Source organism: Ptychodera flava, chromosome 18, assembly GCF_041260155.1.
Source record: "Ptychodera flava strain L36383 chromosome 18, AS_Pfla_20210202, whole genome shotgun sequence".
Taxonomy (NCBI): domain Eukaryota; kingdom Metazoa; phylum Hemichordata; class Enteropneusta; family Ptychoderidae; genus Ptychodera; species Ptychodera flava.
In genome coordinates this window covers 27148245-27171258 of record NC_091945.1, presented here as the reverse complement: position 1 = coordinate 27171258, position 23014 = coordinate 27148245, and the positions used below count along the sequence as shown (strand labels likewise).

The following is a 23014-nucleotide window of genomic DNA, read 5'->3' as shown; positions in this document are numbered from 1 at the left end:
GTAGGGGGCGTAATGTTCTGATGGCTGTAAAAGGAATTTGGAGCCGTGATTCAACAAGACGAAAAAGGCTTTCAGATTTGTTAATCTAATAAACAAACACTCATTGCTTGCGTTTTTGTGGATATTGATTTTTCTCTGATAAGAAAGTTAGACAGTTTAAGACGTAAACATAAGAGGGCGTTACAATATCTGTCAAATGGTAGCTGACTACCGTCTCCGGGACGCGTTCAGAAACCTCGTCGAAAATGCCATGCAGTACGTTGACTGTTTTTCGCGTGCAAATTCCATGAACAGAGAAACACGAATTCAAAAGGAATGGAAGGATACCACGGGTGGAGACTGATTCTTAAAAACAAATACTGAATGCTGTCAGTGGAGATGAAGTGACTCCAGACAGCGAACTCGATAATTGTTCAAAAAGATCTTTAAAAGGCCCGTGCCAGAAGTTGGCTTGGCTTTTAAACAATGTTGGTGTCGTTACATTCGCTATCGGTCTCCGATGAGTCTTCAGTACTTATCGAGTGGCAGAGAGTGATATTGAGGTAGAAAGCGTCTCGGAACAGATATTTGGACTCTTAAACTTTTACAATGCTTTTTAGGTCTACCACTTGTGGGACTCATTTTGAAGGTGATGGAGTAAATAAGTTTTTATTGGCTTATTTTTGTGAAAATCAAATGTTTTATTTTTCCACTGAGAGTTCACAAGGAATGGCGGCCATTTTCAATTTCAAATATTGGTAAATTTTGGGTAGTTTGCTTCTCTTGCACCAATCTGCATGGTGACCCAATATTTTGATTCAAGTTCTTGATTTTGAAAAGGAAAGATTTAAAGTTTATTTACGGAAAGTTTGATTAAAAGTTGAAGTCTTTCAATTTCGAGGCTTGTATTACCGTAAAACAAGAAACAAAGTTCCGGTTACAATGATTGACGATTGAACGCCATTTAATTAATATCGAAATCCAGAACAAAGTTCGCAGTATTTGCTGCAATTGTGTCGTAATAACTATTGAAAGCAGCATGGCTTAAATATTTCTGCTACAAATTTTTAAACTTATCTTGAAATGTCTTAACTTACAATTAGCAAATCTCTCTCTCTCTCTCTCTCTCTCTCTCTCTCTCTCTCTCTCTCTCTCTCTCTCTCTCTCTCTCTCTCTGCATTCGTAAACATTAAGCGAAGCTGGAGTACACATCTGTACACATCTTCGCAACACTGATCAGTAACAAATTGCTAAATAAATAAATAAATAAATAAATATAAAAATGAGTAATAAATAAAAAATATGATTTAAAAAATTCGATGGAACTTATATGATTTCTACCGATTTAGTATCAAGGGGTATATTCTTTATGTCTTTTTTAGAAGGTATAGCAGGTGGCAAGATGTTAATTTTTGAGCGACTTTGGTATGAATATCTTTCCGAAAATCAAATTGGCTGAAAACAAAATTCAGCAATATTTGCTCTTCATTTTACCTTTACTGTTGAGCGTCCTTCTCCGGGGATTTCATGGTCTACCCCACGTATCATTGTATGGGGGGGGGGGGGTCAATCATCAGAGAACCATGGCTTAAAGTTAGTGACAATACCATCGTTGGTATGTCGGCTTGTGATATGATCAGACTACCACATGTACCAGCTCAACATGCTTGCCAGCTCTGATATTCGGAGAAAAATAAAACCAAACAAACTCACACAGCGAGAATTCGCCGCTTCATTGCCAGGCGAGAATGCGTGGTTTCTCCATAATCTCTCTCGGAACGCAGTCGACTCTGCTTTCTCGTTTAAGATATTTCGATTTTCTTTCAATATTTTTCTTTTTCACACACTTTGCATAGTTTAATTTGGCTACCGTCACAGCTACTGCCGTGCCAATGGCTGCTATGGAAACGGCTAATAGGGCGGCGAAAAGGGAATAGTTTGAGCGAGGTTTATTGAGCGCAGAAAGCAAATCCTCGGGTGTTCGGGAAAAATACATTGTCCTGCTGTCCACAGAATGCGTAGATGTCTCTGATGGTAGTGCCATTGAACTTGTAATCACACCAACCGACTCGGCAATACGTGAGCGGGTTGCTGTTTTCGTCGAGAACAGCGGCGCTTGTTCATGGCTGTTTGTTGAGTAACCGCTAGATGAGTCTGTTCTGGTAAGAGTCAAATCGTTATGGAGCCCAATACCTTCAAACATTCTACTTTGGAAATTGGTTCTAAAATATTGAGGAGCTGTGGTGGGAATGGTACGCACCAGAGTATGTACGCCCTCTGTGGCGACGGTATGAAATGTCGTTCTGAAAGAAGAAGTGGTCACACCCATGCTTGTGCCTACACTAGGTTCAGTTTCCCGTTTCATGTGCTCTGGAACTTCAGCTGTCGATAACTTTGAAAGACAGTCTTTATGAAGTCAGTTTCCATGTTAGAGCGCTCGTCTGTATCACCCGAGTGAGTGTACGAGTTCGTCAGAAGACGACTGATAATTTCACTAGTGCTGAATTCACTTATAAATTCTGTTGGTACTATCTCTTGAGTCGCCATTCCACTGTCAGCTAGTAGTTCCCCAGGCCCTCCCGTAGTTGCTGTGCTCCGATCTGACAAAGATGCTTCCGCTGTGAATTCAGCGCCATCATAATTCGCGTCGCGCTGGATATCAGAGTCAAATCCGAGGCTTTGCGTCGAAGTGGTACCAGTTGTCGCTTCGTAATTTCCGAAAGTTGCTTCTGTCGACGACTGGTCCTGAACACAAACCGGCCTTGACGCGTTCCATCTGGCCTCCGCCGTACACAGCAGTGTGTCGTTGCCAATCAGCGTGTATCCGGGAAGGCAGGCGACCTGTATAATCTGTTCGCTGTAGACTGGAAATGATACAGTCTGAGCTGATGTAGGGTCAATATAGGATCCATGGTCAAGTGGTCCAGGATCTTCACACATCGCTGCATGAAACAAAACAAAAGTGTCTATTTACAGATCTATTCACTCCATTCTTACACAATTGACCAACAATGTTCTGCGAGATCTTCGGCTCCTTGAACATTTGATGCGTCTTTGAAGTTGGGAAAGTTTCGCCAATTTATGTAACAGGAAAACGTCCGTAACTTTATATTTTCGTTATTTAATTCTTCTCAAAAATGTTTACGCGATTTCATCTCTTTAAATTAAGTTGAAATACGAAATATTAATCTTGAAGTTGCTCACACATTGCGATATGTAAGATATATAATATTGTTTTTAAACACAAAGACTCTTGTCTGGCCTGAAATTCAGTTTACCTGCAAAAATAAAAGCGGGCATAACGTGCCATTTCTACATGACTTTTTGGAAGAACAAGAAACTGTATTTTACAAAAACAACATAAATATGAGAACACAGGACACAAGTTACAGTTTCATCAAGAGATCGGTAAGACGGTTTGATAACCTGATCAAACGATTAAATGTCAAATTTATCATAACTTTTAACCCTTTGTTGCACAGTGCAATGTACATTGCACGATTCATGAATATTCAACATAGATTAATAATCACTGTCCGCTGATTAGAATATCTGAAGCAATGTTAATTATTTCGCTTCATGTAAGCAAATAATATCATGTCGCTCTTCAACGAAATTTGAAAGCTCACGCTCAGAACTCGTGTGAAACTTTAAACCATTCACTTTTATAAATAAGCAAATATCCTGGGGTTACCGTGGAAAATTTGGGATAGAAATTGCGTCAAATGTTTACCGATATTGGATATTATAAATGGCCGCTATACCCTGTGGTAACTCTGTCAGAGAAAGCTACGTTTTCGATTTTCAATAAAAGGTGTAACCTTCATTTACTTTAAAACGAGTCTTCTCAAGTAGCAAATCAGAAGAAAAGTTTTTTATAGTATTTAAATGCCTGACAAATGACCCCGAGACGTATGCTGCTCTGAATAGTGAGAATAGTAAGGGCAAAAGACACGGCAAGGTGTATATTATTGAATTCGTCGACTCAGCTTGTACGGGTGTAGACTGCATTGTTATCGTTGAATAGTGAATTCTGGTCCGGACTAGAATTCAAGTGTAAACAATAACAATGACAGTGCAATTTGCACTTGTAGACGCGCTGTTGACAAGCTAAATAGTCGGTATTTCAACATGCTTTAAAGGACATGACAAGAGCTTGCAATTGACATATAGAAGAAAAAAGGAACATAAAAACATTATAAGTTACAGTTTCTGGCCCTGTAAGCCATTCGTTCACGTGCACAACTGATTAATATACTCGATTTGTTCCAGTGTTTACTTCTTTAGTTACTTGCCTTTTCCGAAAACTTTGACTTCGGCCAAGTTCAGAATTCCCGCGACGCCGTCTAACCGCGCTACAACATATCTCACGGGGATTGGACGGGAACAGCGCATTGTAGCCTCTGATAATATCTTCGTTTTGTCGTCGATCTTCTGTCCACACTTCCGGTTCGCTCGGAGTTCATCAAAACGCAGCCCAGCTCGTACGTCGAGGAAGAACCATCTTTGACCTGGTGGAGGCGCAGAGCAAAATTAAGATCTAGAATAACCAGGTCAATGAACTATAATGGTGAGAGTTACCCTGTTTCATCATAAACCCCAAGGGTCTGTGGCTTCATGAATACTATTACTGTTCAAAATTCCTAAGTGTTACAAGGTATCACAGCCAGTATCTCATCAAATGCGGAATTCCTCTATTGTGGAGATCAACACCGCCCTCTTGCGTGGCTTGGAACAGGAGCAACGCCTAAACTTATAAACCAAGTGGTGGAGGTAATCTGTTCACGGTCCCTCCAAAAAACTTTTGTGGAGGGACCGTGATCTGTTCAAACCCTTCCATATCTGTTCTCGGAAAGTTCATTGAATTCGGGAAGTCACAGTATAAGTAAGTTGCCTTTATTTTAATCGTCATGTTGGTAATAATGGAGGTGTTGATGGTTGTGATGCTGGTCGTGATGGCAATAATTGTAGTGATGACGTGAACAATTTCATTTGTGGCTTGTCCAGTCCACACCACCGTGTCAGAAAATGACATTGTAAAAGTAACAAAATGCGATTATATAAAATATTCAATTACAGAACAGGCATATCCCAAGACAGATAGAGACAACTGAGGCAACTGAAGATAAAATGAATTGGGTAAAGGTTGAAAGGATATTTATATATTCTCATTGAGTACGGGTACTTACCGCACTTCGGGCATTTTTCGTCACTTTTACGATTGATTATGTAGACGTCCTGAACTTCGTAAAGTCCTCCCAAATCTACCACCCAGCTGGCCCGTGGATCATGCGCAGTTATGAAGTACGTTGTGACGTCACCGTCATTCCCAAAAGTGGTGACATTGCTGCCTGAATACTGAGTCCTGGTTTCGGCGTACTTGTTGAGTGCGACATCTTCCAGCTCTGCAATGACAACTTCATCAAATCAGTTTGTATTTGCTTCATGGTAAACTAGCGGTCAGTGCCGTGTTGTACTGCACTCGCAAGCTAAGCTATTTGAAGAGAGAGAGAGAGAGAGAGAGAGAGAGAGAGAGAGAGAGAGAGAGAGAGAGAGAGAGAGAGAGAGAGAGAATTAGTAGGAGCGTATATTTGAGTGTTTGTGTTCATGTGAGGTAAGCGATCATGATGAACAAGCAATTACAGATAGATCTAGAGTAGACAGAGATGCCGAGTTTATATAGAGCATGGTTAAGAGTGTTTGGACGGAGTCGGACAACATACGAATATCTCTGGCTCTCCCTTCTCTCACCACACTTTGTCCTATTCCTCTCAAGGATGGAATTTAAAATTTACGTAAACTAAATGCATGCAGTCAGGGAGACAGGATTACAAACCTGTGCATATGGGAAGGAAACTCCAGGTGGATCCACCTATGCATCGGACAACGGCGTCTCCATATCTGGTATAACCCTCTTGACACGCATATTCCAAGTATTGCGAAACATTTCCTTCAATTGCAGGCAATACGGGGTCTCCGCTAACACGGTAGCCATTTTCTGGAATCCCGGGATCGAATTCACAAACTCCTGAAAAACGACATTTACAATTGCCAGAGGGTCATTGGTCTCTGATAAGTTATTTTTACAAGGAATCCACTATTTATGCAGGGGACACTGTTGTTGAAAGCAGTGGCATTATTCAGGAGGGAAAACAAATGGAGTTTTCGTGCGTTAGCGAGCACATGGCTTTTAAAGTGGAGGGGCTATTTCGATCTGCATGCATGAATTTGTACAAACCGCTTGCGATTTTAATTTTTTCTTATATAACAGTATTATTAAGATATTTCTTGGCGAGTAGGGCCGACCATGGAATCGTGGAAATGTTTAATAAAGACGGAAAATGCTGGGAACAATCGTATACTTTCTGTTTTCAAAAAATGTTTATGATACAAAACAGTAACCTAATAAGTTATGGAATGTTTGAGACATAAATTAAAATGTTCAATTTTGGAATAGGGGTCTCATGAATAACATAATTACGTTAATAGATAAGCAGAAGGAACTGCTATTACTGAACGATGTGGAGAGAAATTTGATGAAAACTACGATGTGGAATCCCCTCTGCGGTAAAGTGTTGTGTAACTATGGTTACTTACCTGTCGCTAAGGCGTCGACATTCCACAGAATCAGAACATCCGCATCAGTGATATTTTCTCGTTGTATGCTGACGTAGCGTGCTCTGATTGGACGATTACAGGAGAGAATGATAGAATCTCTCTGATTGGTTAGGTCACCCTCGACAATCATTGATCCGCATTGCGAATTGTTCGTTAAGTCTTCGTCCATTCCTACTCTGACAACAGCGCCAACAAGTTTAAATCCTGTAAGATTTACAAAGGGTTCAGGCTGGTCAGTGTCCACAGTGTTGGTATCAAGTGGAAAGTGTCTGTCATTGCACTGACTCGTAAGTTTACAATGCACGAACAATAAGCAAATCAATAATTTGCATATTCAAACATTGTCATTAATTCACTTCGCATAAATGAATACTTTCATTTATGAAATCAGGCACTAGATGCGCGAAACGTGCAAAAGCCAATGGATGTAACATTACAATTACACATTTTTGTCGTGGGCGGCGCACCATCTTCATGATGACAGAGTATTTTCTCGCGCAAAACACCTCAGCATCAAGATAATAATTCATAATACCTGAGTTATGCGACAATACTGCTAGGTACAAGGTACGTACCTTGAAAAGATATTGGGTTATTTTACATGTCATGCTTGACTTCCTAAATAAATGAATTCATTAATATAAAAGTGTACCAGTCTGATTGGCTTACTTCGATGAGTAACCTTAAGCCGGCGTAAAATATCAGTTAAATTGATACAACGGAGATCTTTTATATTGCAAGATGATGTAGGGTTAATATGTAGTCTCTTTTTATGCGATCGATAAATCGGTAGATTGAAGGAGGACGTATCATGCATATAACACTTACGACTCTCTTTCTTCCGATTGTAGTGCACCACCACGTGTTCAACGTCATGGACGCCGCCCAGGTCCAATTTCCAATATGGCGCTGTGGAAATACTGGTCACCAAGACACCATATTTTTCGTCATTCAGCGGTGCCTTGGTTTTCACCCAGCCGTACTTCTTGCCGTTTACTTCAGCGGTCAGGCCAAGTAAAGCCACGTTTCTGAGTCCTAAAGCCATACATACACATACACAAGAAAAAGTATTGGTTGACGGGTGTTTACGCCGCTCCTCTCCTGAAAAGTTATTGTATCGATGTCGACAGATTTGCCTTCAAATATTGAGTTTTTTCGCGGAAACTAATATTCACTGTTCGAAATTATGAATACATACAAAAGGTTGTGATAAAGTTATTTTTTTATCTGTCTAGATTAGTTTATTGCATTCCAAGGCCTCCGGCCCATTTGCAAGGAGTTACAATTCAAAAATTATACAAATGGTAACGGAAAAGAAATTGAATTGATTTGACAGGTAAAGAGAAATTACAATTTAGTTTCACTTGAAAGAATTTCTGAGCGAAGCTGAAAAGCTTTGTAAACAAGTTTACATAACTTAATTAAAGTATTCTCATCTCTTGATCGTAGTAAACGTAGAATTTACACTTATTTGGATGAATAAGAAATTCTTTTGCAAAATACATTAACCGAAGCTTGTCAAAAACAGGGCATTCTAAGAGGAAATGAAACTCATCCTCGACCTTATTGGATTTACACATTTTACAGATTCTTTCAATGCTGGCAATACCAGTGTGTCTACCTTCCTCTATTTGTAACGGAAGACAAGAACAACGAAAACAAGCAAACGTTTGAAGTATTTTGAAGTCGAGCTTCAAAGACAAATACCTTTCTACTTCTAAGGTGGTCTTAAATTCAATATACGTGCGCATTTTTGGTTTCCTGCTGATGGTTTCCCACCATTTTTGTTTATATACATCTTTAATTCTCAAGTCAAACTCTTGCATGAATCTGTCTTTATCACCAACTTCCTGTGCCAGCCAAACGTATCCAAAGCCATATGAATATAAAATATGCTTCAAGGAGGTCGCCCAGGTTTGCCGTCCCAGTACATCAAGCTTTACAAGCATAGCATACGCTTGACGTGGCAGTCTGTAAGGTGGTAATTCAATTACTCTAAGCCAAAACTTAACACAACGCTTTAAAGTGGAAATAAAAATAGGAAATCTGCCGCATTCAGCAACCACCGCTTCATTTTGTGCACTCGACGGTAGACCCATATATAATCTGCAAAATTTTCTTTGAACTTGCTCTAGTTTTTCATAATACTGATACCCCATATTTCAGAGGCATAAAGCATGATGGGTAAAATAATTGAATCAAATAACATAAAGTGCGTTTTAAATGGAAATCCCCCCACCTTTTTAGAAGAAATTGACAGAACCTTTGATGCTTTATTCGCCTGATCAGCTAAAGTTGATACCGCTTTGCCCCAGGTGTTTCTGGACGAAATTAAAATTCCTAGATATTTGTAGTAGCTTACAACTTCAATACATTGACCATTTAATACCCATTTTTCTGACCGAGCTCTATGACCACCGTTTCTAAATACCATAACTTTGGTCTTATTTAAATTTACATGCATTTCCCATTTACTGCAGAACTGCTCTAAAACAGTAATTAATTTCTGCAAATTTCCAACAGAATCCGCAATAATTGCAACATCGTCTGCGTACAATAATGAAATAAATTTAACATATCTTGAGTTAGTTGGATACCAAGCCCTCCAGAATTTTTAAGCATGTCATTTAACTCTTCAATGAAAAATGTAAATAAAATAGGGCTCAGCATACAACCCTGTCTTACACCAACTGGACAGTCAAAGTAACCTGAAACTGTTGACCTAGATTTGACGCATGACTTGACACTAGAATACATACATCTTAAAATGTTAAACATCTTACCAGAAAGACCAATGAGTGAAAGTTTATACAAAAGTAAGGAGTGGTTTACAGAATCAAACGCTTTTGAAAAGTCTACAAATAAACAATAGAATTTCCCTCTTTTAACACTGAGATATTTCTGTACAATCGCATGTAAAACAAAAATATGATCAACAGTAGAATGCTGCTTTCGGAAACCAGCTTGAGAGTCAGACCTTACATCATTTTTCTCTGCCCATGATGTCAACCTTTCGTTCAAAATTGACGTGAAAATTTTACCAAACACATTTAAAAGTGAGATACCACGATAATTATTTACGTCATTCTTGTTACCTTTTTTAAACAAAGGGATAATCACACCAATAGCCCAATCTTGTGGGAAATATCCATGTTCGAAAATAAAATTAAACAAAGTATGCAGAAAACGGAGCAATTACATGAAAAGAAAACTTAAAAAATTCACTAGGAATACCATCATAGCCTGGGGACTTTGATGATTTCAACTTTTTCAAATTATCAAAATTTCGTCTATTGAAATGGGTTTGTTTAAATCATCCATTTCCTGTGCAGTATTTAATGAGACATCTGTATTTTGAGTAGCTGTATTTTGAATGGCTTCTTCTACAGTTGTAAAAAGTCACAATCTATAGATTCATTTCCTTCACACTGCATATACAAGTTTTTGAAATACTATCCAGTCTTCTAAAGTAATATTATTTGCACTATTATACTGACGATTCATACAGGATTTCAAAATAGACCAAAGATCTGCCTTACCCTCAGTGCAAGCTTTTGCGAGCTTCTCTTTTACAGCATTTTGATAGTAGAGTTTTTTATTTCGACAAGTTTGTTTAAAATCCTTCTTGGCAGCAATAAAATTCCTCAAAGCAATGTCAGAGTTTGTCTTTCTGAACTCTTTCAATTTACAGTACATGTCACGCTTTTTAAAAACACAAGTATTATCAAACCACACTGTTTGTTTACGCTGTTTCGATTTGCTATCAGACACTGGACACTTCATGTTTTCCCCTGCCAATTTAAGTGCTCTAGTGAACATATTAATTGATAAATCAACATTGGGTAAACTGTCAAGAGAATCCTGTAAAATATCTTTCACTTCATTAGAAGACATACTTTCAAGAAAGCTTTCTCTAAAATTTTCAGACCATTTAAAACGCTCTATATTTCTACCACCATTTTGATTTTCGACATTTACATCACAATGATTCGTATGCCCTGTGTATGACAAATGACATGACAAGGCCATGGTCAGATTCGGTGCGAGGCAGTACGTTGAAATTCTTTACATTGTGAAATAACTCAGTGGACAAGATGACATAATCATTAACACTAGCACCGGCATACGATATACATGTAAAATTACCATCTTGGTCTCCAGCTGTTCTCCCATTTACAATATGAATGTCGATTCGCTTACATAGATCAATTAACATTCTACCTGCTGGAGTTATCACTGAATCTTTTGATTGACGGGGTGTGGAAAATGTGTCAGGAATGTAACCCAGATTGTTTAATACAGGTACATGTGAAATTGTGTCATCAATGATGAAATCGTCAAGACATCCTACTCTTGAGTTAAAATCACCCGATAAAATAATGTGTTTATCAGGATTGACTGAAGAAAAGTGAACCAGAAAGTCATCTAACATTTCAATTCTATGGTAGGATTATCTGGTCTAATATAACAGCAGCCGAAAAGTAAGTCTTTGTCAAATGAAAATACATCTTTGTTGAATTCAAGAAAAATACAATTTTGACTCTACATTCTACCCTCTTACTTTATCAATATACTTTTTGACGTAAACTGACACACCGCCGCTGGGTCTGCCTCTCCGAGAACTTCGAACGACTGGGAAAGAAAACACATTGTAATTTGACAAAAAAATCAAAAACATAATCTTTTGTACAAAAAGTTTCTAAAAGACAAACAATATCGTATTTCTGACAAAGAGATATGAAGTCGTGATTACCCAAGTTTCTTTTCAGACCACGAATATTCCAAACTAACAGTGAAAGTGAATTTTCACACCTTTGGCCTTGGCCCTTTTCTCATCTAGGTAATTGTGTATTGAATGGAAAGGTATGTTCGGAAATCTGACCAGTCTCTTCGTTGAAACTGAAAACGCGTTTGCAGTCAATGCCTTTCACCACCAGTTTATCGTATTGAAGATGGGCTTTCAAATCTTTGTTGGTTTCAAGAAGGGCGCGACGATGACCCCATAGCTTTGAACGGATTCTTCTGACCCTCCTGGAGAAATCTTCACTTACAGAGATATTTGTATTCTTTAACTTGAAAGCATTTCGAAGAACTTTTCTCTATCTTTGAAGCTTCTGAATCTCGCCACGATGGGCTTACAGTCGCGAACAGGTGGTGCAGTCGTCATTCGGTGAACCCGCTCAAATTCCACGTTGTCGGCTATGCCGAGTTGATTTCGAATTACTTGAATTACTTTATCTTCGGAGTCTTCCCAATTTTCATTTGTACGATCTTGGGTTATGCCAAAGAAGACCAGGTATTTCTTCTACTTCTGTTTTCCAAGTCGTCTTTTTCTTTCTTAATTTCGTTGATTGACTTTCTCATATCATCCACTGCCGATTTCAGCAAGCCAGCTGAATCGTCTCCTTGCATCTCTGAGTCAGCAATAACGCTGGAATTCACTTTCATTTTATCAATCTCAAATTTCAGCTTTCTAGTTCTGTAGATTCTCTCTCCGTCTTCTTGTATTTGCACTTTTATATCGTTGAGATCTTCTTCTACATTGTCTAGTCTGGACTGAAGAAGCGCAAAGTTATTGTTCATGGTTTTGTGTCGGCGAGAATTGCATCTAATTTTTCGTGTAGATCAGAGATGTCCTCTTTCGTTGCTGTTTCTGTACTTCGAAGTCTTGGGGACCTGGGTTTCTTTCGACATTACCAGCTACAACAAGAAGTCCAACAAGAAATACCTTGATAGCCAATGACAAACAGCAATTTACAAGTGGAATGCGAAGCGCCGCCATCTTTGGTAGCTTTCGCTGACGTGAAGGGTCGCCACCAGAAAAATGTCCAATTTTCGTCTGTAACTTTCCAAATCAGTCCCCATCTTGAAAAATCTGTTTCGTTGTTCTTTAAATGACGTCCTGTACAGGTTTGAAGGCTTAGGCATCGGCCTGACCATGAAAATTCGGCTGAAATATCAGAGCGCTAGCACCGTGCATGTCACCGCATGAGTGCTTATCTGTCTCGTTGTTTATTGCAATAAACAGACACAGTACTTCATCAACGCCTTCTCTTTATCAGTCCTCTTGTTACTTTAAGCCGCGATTGTTCATTAAGATTGTAAATGAACTTTTATTTTTCTATTGTAGAATGTTGGTCATTTACTGTAAGCTTAATCCACAACACACTGTATGATTCTAAGATGAGTACTGTTGTCAAAAATATTCACACAAGTTTTTGGGTTTTACAATGTTTTCTTTAACATTTCAACTAAGCGAATGTCGCTAGATCTATAGCACTTTATCCGAAATAACCTTGTGAGACTGAATCGCACTTTATTCAAACCCTGGTATGAAGTATTCCCGTACAATACCTGTACAGAGCGGAAGCTGACTATCCCACGAGCCGTCATCAGAACAAAGCAACGACGACTTGCCGTACATGGTGTAACCTTCAGAACATCTGAATTTCAACTCGGTCTGTGTGGGAACAGGGTAAGATGGGTTGATGGGCGATACCAAATACCCGTTATCTGGAACACCTGGATCTGGACATTGAGCTGAAATGAGAACAAATTTGAATATGATTCCAGTTTTGAACCCTCACGTGCACGTTGACAACATTTTTTTAGAAACCAAACTTTTCCGGTCCGTTTACATCAATGTTTCCAGTAGTTATCATTATTATTTATTGACTGGACTGAGCTGGAGAATTCCGGAGACAGTCAATCATGTAAACTGTTAACATCCCGAGTCCTAGTTTTCATAGAATGATCCACCCCTTTCCCCCAAAATTGTAGAAAATATGATCCTACAGCACTCCAAATTTGGAATTTGGAAATGTTCGAAAGATGAAGAGCTTTGTGTCTTGCTTTCTGCTTCAAACATAGTTTACATTCATTGGTTATCGACAGAGTGGCGAGTCATAGGTCATGGGTAGGTTCGCATAACAAAGTGATGAATTATGGCCACAATCCGGTTCGCACGTCTTGGTTACCGTATAAGTTTGCGTTTTTCTCTAGCGATATTTTTGAGGGAGGGACCAGCCAGAAAATAAGCCCTTGGCTGGCGAGGTTGGGGCTCATTCATGCGTCACGGTGACCCTGACCATGGTCGCAACGCTGCAAGCCATGCGCACACATTCTGACACGGAGTTGTGAAATAAAACAAAATGAAGTTACCGGCATGACCGTGACCGTGATCTTGACGGAAGGTGTGGCAATCATTAGGTGGGCTATGTATAGGTGTAACAGTTCAAGTTTACTTGTAAAGGGTCACAGGGTCACGTGGTTTTAGTGGAACGCAGGCGGGACAGTGGATTGACCGTAGTTCAACTTACGATACAATCACTGCGCACAGGTCCAGTAGGCATAATTGTGATGATTTTTCCTATTATTATCATAAAAAATAATTATGAATATTAATAAATTATTAATATGAATGTTACAGAATATTAAAACTTTTATACACACAGTCGTCTACTTTGTGTAAATGCTCTCTGGAAACTCCATTGTTGTGATAATTATGATTATTAATAAATTATGATTATGGTTAATAAATCATATTAATAAAGTCATATTTTACACATAAATGTGCTTATGTGAACAACCCTCTGGAAACCCTCATACAGTTTCACAATCTATGCCAAAATATACAAGTGACACAATTGCCCAGGTTCAGTCTACGGCGAGAGTTACCATTGCCCAAGTTCAGTTACGGCGAGAGTTACTACACAGTGTATATAAAGAGAAGGTAGCCAGCTCCACTCGACAGTAAACTGACATACCCATGAATTACCTCCGTTTTCTTCACTTCTGCATGTTGATTCTCAAAATTTCTCCCGGTGTTGGCATGTCCATAAATCAGCCATCAAATCTACCCCGTTTTGACCACTTAGACGGAAAATTTGTGAAGTTTGGGGCTGCGAGAAGGTGTATATCGCCAATGAAATGATGCTGTCTAAGCGGAATTGACAGCATCCAAGATCTTTTAGGGCCGTTTGCGAAATTTGAATGTAGCCGCCAAGCGGGGCCGAGGGCGGAGCCATGATTTAACGTTATTAGATATGCTGACATAATTGATCGTACGGCCAATGAACGCTCGTGACCTTTGATAAGACCTCTCATCTGTTGACCCGAATGTACATGTCTCTGATCAACATCAAAACGTGAATGAGTTTCATTTCTCTAGTTGGACGATGTACTTTTCCGAACTTTGTAGCAGTTGTAAGGTTGCTCCAAAGCAGCTTCAATGCGATCAATGGAGGTGGTAGCTTCAGCGAAGCATCAACTGAACAAACACCGCGGCAGGCAGCTCAATATAGATTACTGCGATCGTGTTTGCCAGCATTATACACCTTATCCATATTATTCGATGACACCGTCATCACGTACGTCCATTACAAACGTCCAGATGAAATTCCGACGACAGTGAGCACACCGTCATCGACTGTGACCGACTCCTCTGCCCCTCCTCCGCCAAAACATATCAGCGACTAATCCGTAGCAATGAATGTTTCCACTAGCTGAGATATTTCGCCGTGGCGGTGACCTTTGATTTGAACGCGTTCGCCGCTGAGATATCACAGCTAGATTTCCACGGTATCCACCTATTCCCGAAGACCCTCCGCCATGTGCACATCGTACCCACAAATACCTTGAATAGCAAGGAACAAGACTAGCACTTCCAGGCTTACTTTAACGTGCTCACATTTTCTTGCCCGTTCTCGTTTCAAAATTTTAGTGTGTTTTTTCCATAGACCCTACTGCATTCGTGTGTAGCGTCAATTGTTTTTCCCAAAGACACAGAAAGTCCTCGCTTCAGTTTCTGAGTGTGATAAAACTGCAGAGCTTCGGTTAGGATTTCCAAATCTGCGTAAGGCTGTTCGCAAATTGTTTTTCTATTTGCGTAAAATGTACCAAAAATGCGTACAACATGACTACATGTAAGTACCTATATATAACAGCTGTCTACGCGATATCGAAAACCGGTTCAAAGTCAATGAATAGGCCTAAAGTGTTAGATAAACAACATCAGTGACAATGTTTTTTCTTTGATATTAGTTTCACAATTTGTTCTGTTCTATTTTCTGTCGACGATTTTCATTTCTTACTAATTATTTAGACTACAACTTCCCACTATTGCCTTCGCTGCCTGACCTATCATCGCTGCTCTGAAGTCAAATTCACTTACTAAGTCTCGGGCCTTCCATGGTTATCACCATCAGATCATTTATGGCATCGTGACTCGGACAACTACGTTTCGATGTTGTAATCCTATTTTGGGTACTGAACCCAAGCGCTCACACGGGACAGATGAGACTGGAATCACGGCTGCAATTATGGCCAATTTTGCAATATTCTGGAATAAGTTTGCAGACCGGCATAAAACTATTATTTTTAAGTCCGCGTAGCATTAACTTAAACTTGATATTCGACCAGGAGATCTTCAGGGTTTACAAGTATGCATTGGGCGCAGCGGAAAAAAAAACATTTTTTTGCAATAACGACGGACTCTATTGAACTTGTTACATTTTTATTGGTACAGACTTGAAGGAAAACGTGATTGACAGGATGTAGGACAAAATATTGCAAAATTATGAACATTTTTATCAGCAAACAATTTATTTTTAGTCCTGGATAAACTTCACATTGGAGGGAAACTACGTGTGCTCATGTCTTTGTTACAGCCTAGAGACTGCGCTTTTTAATGCGTATCGGATTACGCAGACGTCATTTTACTTTGCGTACTTCAAAGTAATAACATGCTTGAAATACGCAGGATTTTGCGTTAACGGAAGCTCTGTAATAAAACTATTGATAATACTATTAAAATTTAACTTTTTCTCAGTATTTTTTGCAAGACATGGATATATTTGTCTAACATATTCATAAAAAAAGTAACAGGTCCTCGTAACGCCAGCACGCGTACGCCTTTTCAATAAAAAAGATATCGATTTCAAGGTACATTGTCTGTGCTTTGTCTGTAAAACACGTCCGTGACTGCGTTTTTAATATTTTGTTGGGCAGCAAAATAGACGACAGTCAACGCTGCCTGTATTTTCATTGTAAATCTCTGAAAATCACAAGTTCAATTGGAAGGTGACTGCGTGTTTGTACGTACGTACGCTGTTTTGAGGTCTCCTCGCCAAGTCGCTGAACTTGACATATTTTCACAATGTCAACCGGGTATCTATCATAAACAAACGCATCTGCAACCCGTCATCCGTTTGTAATCACACATACATAGCTTGGACCGTTGACTTGAGGCACCTCCATCCTTGGACAGACCTAGCCCTGCGTACGATGCTGTGTGTTCCGCTACAGCTAATCGCCCCGCTCAATTGTGGTGAGCGGGGCGATTAGCTGTAGCGGAACACACAGCATCGTACGCAGGGTTAGGACAGACCATGAAGTAATCGTACAGTGTAAGTGTAACTTTCATGTGTAAAAAAGGTTATGAGCGTTCATTGGCCGTACGATCAATTATGTCAGCATATCTAATAACGTTAAATCATGGCTCCGCCCTCGGCCCCGCTTGGCGGCTACATTCAAATTTCGCAAACGGCCCTAAAAGATCCCGGATGCTGTCGATTCCGCTTAGACAGCATCATTTCATTGGCGATATACACCTTCTCGCAGCCCCAAACTTCACAAATTTTCCGTCTAAGTGGTCAAAACTGGGTAGATTTGATGGCTGATTTATGGACTTGCCAACACCGGGAGAAATTTTGAGAATCAACATGCAGAAGTGAAGAAAACGGAGGTAATTCATGGGTATGTCAGTTTACTGTCGAGTGGAGCTGGCTACCTTCTCTTTATATACACTGTGTAGTAACTCTCGCCGTAGACTGAACCTGGGCAATGGTAACTCTCGCCGTAGACTGAACCTGGGCAATTGTGTCACTTGTATAATTTGGCATAGATTGTGAAACTATATAAGGGTTTCCAGAGGGTTGTTTACATAAGCACATTACAATGTGTAAAATATGATTTATTAACCATAATCATAATTTATTAATAATCATAATTATCACAACAATGGGGTTTCCAGACGGTATTTACACAAAGTAGACGACATGGTTTGTAAAAAAAGTTTTAATATTCTGTAACATTCATATTAATAATTTATTAATATTCATAATTATTTTTTATGATAATAATAGGAAAAAATCATCACAAATTATGCTACTGGACCTGTGCTGGCGGGCGCATTTTTAAAAGAAGTTACCTGTCGACATTTTAAACACTGATGACCGATGTACGTACTTATATTTTTACAGCAACAACAATTCTGCGGGGTTAATTTAATCTAATTTCACTATTTTCGCCGAATGATAAACTCTTGGGTCAAATCCAGGTGAAAGTGTTAAACAATTGATTTTTTTCCTATTAGCTGGAAAAATTCCGTGAATTGAATGACAGTAAAATGTCTAAATCGTGAAATTAAACCATCATGAAAATTTCAGCAATAACACCGTGTCTTAGTTTGTTGTTAACAATACGCAAGTGCATTAGGTGTGTAAGGGTTCCTAGTACCTTGAACTTGTAATGCCAATTACGGAACTGAGTCTCACTGTCACTGATTCAATGGAGCTCACTGAGCATGCTCATGCGCCATTTATCAACGCTTCAGAGACTTTGATTGGTTGAAGGACAGGAACGCGAATCCAAATATGTACACAGCTTCATACTTCGGTCTGTGTATCTATCCTGCTATCATGTGATGGTCTTTGACTGTGTTTTCCTACAACCTTACCCATAATTTTGTTCACTGAAACCATTCAGATTCCATTCTCTGCCGATACAAAGGTCATAGAAAATAGCCATGTAAGCTTGCTTCATGGACACATTCTATTGTTACGGCGAGAGTGGGAAAATCGGTCCCTCGTGATTGAAAACAAGCACAGCCGAGTCTCGTTTTGTTATTGCCCAACTTTTCCACGAGGTAAGGCGAGCAGCTTGCGGCTTGATCAGAAAGAAAGTCAAAAATTCATCCTGGAGTCACCAAATTAAAAGATTACGTCATATAGAGCATGCGTGATTGCATTCCTTTATTGGATACAAGAAACAGTATCTTTCAAAATGACTCTTTTTCCGTATAGGCCTATCCCTTTCAACATCTTTCGGAAATTCTTTATTTAAAATCCCAGTTGAATAAATTGCATTCTTTACAGGAGCAATTAACCTTCCAGGATGTTTCGTTTTTTAAACTCTATATACACTCCTCTACTTCTCCCCACAGTACGTTGAAATATGGCGTGCGCAGGGACTTGGTTGAACTACCGAGTATTAACCTTGCGAACAGCACAGCGTATACATTATGCAAAGTTATTGTAGACAAAGAATTCTACCGCGGACTGTCCACGACAGTAAGATTGGACACTGCATTGTTGTCAAGTTGAACACTGGGCAATTAAACTCTATTCTCGGAACAAGACACTTCCAGACAGGACAAATGTACTGAAAACACGTGAATGCAGAGCTGTCGCTTGGAGTGATTTATTCTATAACTGTACGGTGCACGAGGCAAATGAGCATATGGTATAACCCAAAACAGGGCAACATTTTAAAACCAACCAAATTATCTTAAAAATAATTTCTCCCTGCTGTCTTTGCCACAATTTTGAAATATATTTCCAATTAAAATTGACACGATAGAATTATGTATATTGCGTGTTGACTACGGGTGGAGTGATATGTCTAGATCTGTAAGTTTAAGGTCGTAACGAAATGTGCACAAAAACAAACAGTGCAATGCAAGTTAAGACCTTTCGAGAATATTTACATTGTCACGCTGTTTTATCGGGTCTTTGTATTGCTGTTCTAAAGGTGTCGTTTCTTGTCTAGGAACCTTGGAAAATGAACTTTAATTAAATGAGCTATTTAAGTTCCCCCCCCCCCCCCCCCGTATAGTGAAGTAATTGTTTGTCTTATTCAAAGGGCAGCACGATCTCGACACAGCTTGTGACGGAAGGTCGTTGTATTTGAACAATTAAAGCAGACAAACTTGTATTTCTCGATAAAAAATCGCCAAATCGATGATCATCGCATCCCAACACGCCCGCCCTTTAAAACTTTGGAGTCCTCTACGATCTGTGTTAATTATTTCTTCGAAGAAACACGTTTACTGCCATGTGAGGGCAGTGTTCAGAAAACTCTGAGAAGACCTTGGACGTTATTGTCCTCGAATGAATACTCTTGCCAGTGTTGAACTCTCTTAAATAGTCGTAGCCACCGAACTGGAACGAAACAACTAAAGCCTCCTTAAGTCTCTCTCCGATGACCGCGACTCGTGTTTATTTTAGCTGAATAAGTCGACGCGGCCTCCACGCGGTCTGGTCCCAACGGTCACAGGGTCCACTACGACAACAAAGGTAAGTTTCCGGTCTTTCAGATTTGTAGAGGTTCACGATAGTAACACAGGTTTAGTATGAAGATGTTCCCGTGACCTGAACCACTGTATTGTGAATTTACAACTTTTCTGTTTTCTTTCATCCGTTCATAAATAAATAAATAAATAATAAATAAATAAATAAATAAATAAATAAATAAATAAATAAATAAATAAATATATATATATATATATATATATATATATATATATATATATATATATATATATATATATATATATATATATAAAGTCACCGACCAACTTATCAGATTAGGTATGTTATAAGAAATACATTTTTTCATTTACACATTTTTGTATTTAGCTCGGAAGAAACCATCAATATTTAAGTTTCATGGAGATAGCTACTGTTAAGAAGACGGCTTATACCTAACGATAACGAATAGATACCTCACTGAGATATTTCGAGTTATAACATCTGCCAGTTACCTTTTTCAAGGTCAAGAAAAATAATATTTGTAATTTGATGAAAATTTCACTGGAAGGGGGTTACGTCAAATAATTTTGGCAGTAAGAGAAATGCCAGGAAAGTGAAATCGAATGGAAAATTCTGTTGGAATGTCTTGTTATACATCGGTTTCGCTTGCTTTCATGTTGTTTGTCCACGTATTTAATTAATAAGAGAATTTGACTATGAACTTTAATAGAATGTTACAGACTATCATAATTAAGCCTTTAGACGGTTGGAGCGATTATAGTTTTAATTAGAAGTGATAGAATTTTACCTTGACTTGCAACAAGTATAGGTTACTTCCAGTTAGACCGTCATGGAAACACCCCTTCATAGCGAGACTCTAATACACCGTGTGTAAATTGTTAATGAAATTTTTAATATGAGTTTTATCTGATGCCTTGAACCTGATCACGATTCATGAGCGTCGGTGTCAGTGTACAGTTGATTACGTAATATATGTAAGGCCGGCTTTGAAGAAGCCAGTCTTGAATAAGGTAGGAATTTCTGATAATATAGTTGTAATTTTGAGTGTGAAATCTTTAAAGGATCCCAGCCATCTAAACGGCGTGTTGCGATACTTTCTGCAGTATGGTGTCTCGGCGCGCCGCGTTTGACGGCGTCCCAATGCATGGTTCTGATGTGTTGAAACACGCCCTACTTTTTGGTCATGAAGATTATTATTGGAATACAATTATTACTGGAATATAAAATAGAGCTAGCAATTTTTAAAATAAAATATCACTTTTTAGATCATGATAATTGAGTACCACGATCGCGGTTCTTAATGCTGCCGGAAAAATAAGAAAAGTGAGTCTGAACCGAAAGTTTTATTTTCATTTTTGTCGACTCTGAAGCAAAAGAAATTCACTCCTTCATGATTTTTGAAAACGTGCAAAAAGTTTAGGATTGTCGAGTTTAAAAACGTGCAAAAAGTTTTGGGTTGTCGAGTTTAAAACAGTGTTGAATCCTAAATGACCTCAGGCTCATTCTATAATATCACAATGTTCTATTGTACATCGGTATGATTCATCAAGATCCTAATCTGATTAGGATCTGCGTTATTGCCGCTACCTTTTCGGGCACCCTTTGATTTTGCGAGATAAAGTGTGCATATCGAAGGGAGAATAGTTCGTTGATAGTATTTTCCCTGAAGTACGCTGTCCCAAATGCGAAATGTTCAAGGATTTACAGCAAGTTATACACAGACACCAAACAGAGAAGTGTATTACTTACCAGTTATTCCGTTTATCAGTATCATAAGAATGAGAATGCCTGCCATGGGAGCCGATACCTGGAACCTCGTCCGAGCGTTCATTTTGTTACGTCGACGGACTACTAATACTTTTTATCGCTATGACGAACAAATGACCACAATTTCGCGAATACGGAACGATGTACAGCTGCAATGGTGTGGTTATTGTATGTCACTCAGCGGGCCACTGTTGGTTGCGTGTTCCGACATCCAAGTTACTGCCTTGTAGTCAACGTGCGAAGTGCGGCCGCTTAACTCAGCGAAAGTTGCCCGTAACTCTTCGTAACGCGAAATTTAACCTGGCTGAACATCGGGTTAATTAAGGATGTGCGATAGATGCGTGGCTGCAAAGTTTTCGACTCAGAGAGTCTCCTCTGTTATTAAGAAAAACACCTGGCTCCTTACACTGCGTGCTCTGTGAAGCACGTAAATTGCTAAATGATGGGATCGCAGCTGGCGCTTATGCTGTCAATCCGAAGTTCCCTCCCAAGTTCATACTACAGGTCAGGTGATGTTGCTTTCTGAAAGAACATGACTCTTTTGACCAGAAAACGACATGATAATTTCATGTTTACCCTACGCCTATTGGTCAGAAACGTTGTAGGTTTGTCCCGTATGCCCTTTTTTGATCAGAAGTCAAGGTAACCTTGATCGCAGAGTAGTTGAAGGCCGATAGGGTCCCCTACGGTCACTATCTCAATGCCGACACGTCACAACCAGTATGCTGTATTCTTCATACCTCCTGGACCGTATATTACTTCCGATTACCGGGGACGTGACCTAACACTGTACGGGGAGCAGGAAGGATCGAGCGGAGTTCGTAAATTATTAAAGTCTACCGTAGATCAAGTTATATTATAGCGACTGTACTTTGAATAGGTATACCCTCACGCCCTATAAAGAATATATCACTGTCCTGTCCACGGTAAAATAATTCTGTAAATGAGTGAAGTGCTGCCACCGATCGCCCTCGATACTGAGTGCTGTCGACCGCTTGTAAAGGCAAGGAATTATCGAAGCAATGGGGGCCGGTGGTAGTTAGTTTGGTGGTCGATCGGGATTGCAATGAATGAAATGAATGAATGTCTGTCCCTTGAGAGTAATTGAATTACAATAAGGTCGATTGAGGAGATAATATTCTGAGTGTTGAGATATGGATACCAAACTTTCCTGTGCTCCATACACACGAACATCGGATAAGAATGTCACAGGATCTCTGATATGTAAGATTGAAGTGAAATCGATGTGATTTGCCATCGACCGATCTTTGATAAAGAGGAAGTGTGGAAATCGAAAAGGTAAAAAAATCAAACAGTTT

The 23014-nt window shown here is 39.2% G+C and overlaps 1 protein-coding gene across 1 annotated transcript; it reads right to left on the bottom strand.

Annotated features, from left to right (window-relative positions):
* Positions 1 to 2340: 2340 nt before the first annotated feature.
* LOC139117693 (CUB and sushi domain-containing protein 3-like) lies at positions 2341 to 22075 on the bottom strand. The gene is made up of 8 exons (XM_070680939.1): positions 21678 to 22075; positions 12952 to 13137; positions 7426 to 7632; positions 6577 to 6801; positions 5816 to 6007; positions 5169 to 5384; positions 4275 to 4490; positions 2341 to 2921 (listed from the first exon to the last, which is right to left on the bottom strand). Exons 1-8 carry the CDS (start codon positions 21757 to 21759, stop codon positions 2341 to 2343), a joined length of 1905 nt encoding a protein of 634 aa, XP_070537040.1. The 5' UTR covers positions 21760 to 22075.
* Between the last annotated feature and the right edge of the window lie 939 nt (positions 22076 to 23014).